Raw genomic sequence first — 2,386 nt, 5'->3', positions numbered from 1 at the left:
AAACCTAGACAAACACCACTAACTTTAACATGTTCTTTTTGTTTGACTTTTTCTTTCTAAATACTGTAACTAAAGAATAAGTCTTGTAATATTTTTACCCCTTTTTTTTATTTTAAGAAAACCATAACATGTTTAAAAACATCAAAATAATGTAACAAACATACTACAAAATGTTTAATAAAAAAGATGTAACAACTTAAATTTTATAATTTTTATTGTGTTTATGTGTCTTTAAAAGTTTAAATAATAAACACGATTGAATCATGTGCATTGGTCTGAGTGTTCACCGTCTCAGGTATGGTCTTAGTTTGAGTGGCGCTAGTTAAACTTTTATTCTCATATTGCAATTTAAAAAAAAATTTAAACACGATTAACATGATATAAATACAATAATTTATATACCAAAAGCGAAGGAAAAGAGACAAGTAGGGGCTTAATCCCTTTAAAAGTTAAAAATTATAATTTTTTATTTAGTCCTTATAATAATGAAAATTGCATTTTAGCTCATTCTTGACCTACAAAAAAAAATTTGGATTCGACCCTCTAAGGCAAATTTGAAGGGGGCAGGTAGGAGCTTGGCAGCTTGGCCTCCAAAAAAAAAATTCAATTCAATCCTTTTATGGAATAAAAAATTATAAATTAATATAATAAAATTACTCTTTCACTCCTCTAAAAAAATTCTACATAGTCCCTTCAAAAATAATGAAATTAGAAATTAATACATAATAAATTTATATTTTGATCTATCGAAATTTTATAATTAAATTCTAATTCTGCTAAAATAATTTCTAGATTCACCCTTGCTCAAAAAAATTATATGTATACACAAAAATAAAGAAAAGAAAACGGGTTTTCAAAATTTCACTTGTTTGAAGGGTCAATGGAAAAATTGTTCCAATTTGTCCAAAGGCATAGATTTGGTCAAGTTTCCTTTCTTCCTCCAGTCAAAATCAAATGCATGCTCTCTCTCTCCATATTTTCCTTCTTCAAATCAGCTATAGAAGTAAAAAAACAAATCTTGTAACCCAAGTTCTAAATCTCCCTTAGAATCATTCAATTAAACTCTCCTATATATATACACACACACATATATCTTACACAATTAGAAGTTTAGAACCCAATATTCTTAAGATATAAAATCACAAAGGAAAAAAAGGGGGGTTAAACGAGAAAATTAAAATTAGGGTTTTTTTTTCTGTATATTTGCCTCTTGTTTGATCGAAAACCATGCATAGGCAACGTTATTCATCAGCTGTCATCAAGAATTTTCTTGCTCACCAAACAGCGACGAAAAAGTTATTGGCAACGAATGATGCCGTGACGAAAAACAAAGCTTATTGTGATGTTTTCATCAACCATAGAGGCATTGACACCAAAAAAACTCTAGCGACATTACTCTACGACCACCTTTCACGACGGAAGTTGAAACCATTTTTGGACAACAAGAACATGAAACCGGGGGATAAACTTTTCGACCACATTGATAATGCAATAAGGAACTGTAAAGTTGGCATCGCTGTTTTCTCGCCGAATTATTGCAAGTCTTACTTTTGCCTACATGAATTGGCTCTCTTCACGGAGTCTAAGAAGAAAGTGATCCCAATCTTTTGCGACGTTAAACCTTCGCAATTAAGCGTCACTGATAATGGGAATGTTCCAAAAAAGGATTTACGACGGTTCGAGTCGGCTCTTGAGGAGGCGAAGTGTACGGTTGGGCTCACTTTTGACTCATTGGAAGGGTAAGATGACTCAGTCTTTTGGCTATAGTTTGCTAAAATTAGGGTTTCAAAGTGACATTCACAATAAAAATTTCAATATTTTTGGATTTTTTTATTTCAACTTTGTTGAACTAAGGGTTTAATTCATTTGGTTTATAAATTTATTATTTTAATATACACAATCATTTTTAATATTTACAAGTTTAACATTATTTTAGACCTGTTTATAAGTCGAGTGGCTCACTCAACCTATAAGATATTGATCCAGGACAAGCGATTTTTCAACTAAGGTCGACCAGCCCTGAATTCAATTTTATAATAAAAATATTAATTAATTATATATAAATATTAGTAGCAGCTGATAACTCGGATTTATATTCTAATATTTGGAATCTTTTTTTTAATCTCAAATTATAAGCAATTTTTTAATTAAATTCGAGCTTAATTCATTTGGTTCATATCACTACACATAATAAATCGAAAACATTCGAATTTCAATATTTACAATCATTTATCTTTATCTGAAACTGTAATTTTTATTAATTATCACAAACCTTTTACTAACTTCAATTTATTTAATTTCAATGTTATGTAGGAATTGGTTGGATGTGGTGAATAGTGCTTCAGAAACTGTGATGGAAAGCTTGATTGAGATGGAAAGTCATTAA

At 29.8% G+C, this 2,386-nt stretch overlaps 1 protein-coding gene across 1 annotated transcript; it reads left to right on the top strand.

Moving 5' to 3' along the window:
* Nucleotides 1-1,227: 1,227 nt before the first annotated feature.
* Nucleotides 1,228-2,386, top strand: LOC107926176 (TIR-only protein). Its single transcript, XM_016856973.1, has 2 exons — nt 1,228-1,739; nt 2,314-2,386. Exons 1-2 carry the CDS (start codon nt 1,228-1,230, stop codon nt 2,384-2,386), a joined length of 585 nt encoding a protein of 194 aa, XP_016712462.1.

This window comes from Gossypium hirsutum, chromosome A08, assembly GCF_007990345.1.
Source record: "Gossypium hirsutum isolate 1008001.06 chromosome A08, Gossypium_hirsutum_v2.1, whole genome shotgun sequence".
NCBI classification, from domain to species: domain Eukaryota; kingdom Viridiplantae; phylum Streptophyta; class Magnoliopsida; order Malvales; family Malvaceae; genus Gossypium; species Gossypium hirsutum.
This window is presented reverse-complemented; position numbering and strand designations above follow the sequence as displayed.

Bases quoted from the DNA above. Each gene is read 5' to 3' on its own strand.
- LOC107926176 (XM_016856973.1), top strand. From the start codon at position 1,228: ATGCATAGGCAACGTTATTCATCAGCTGTCATCAAGAATTTTCTTGCT. The intron at 1,740-2,313 runs GTAAGATGACTC...AATGTTATGTAG, and splicing joins ACTTTTGACTCATTGGAAGG to GAATTGGTTGGATGTGGTGA.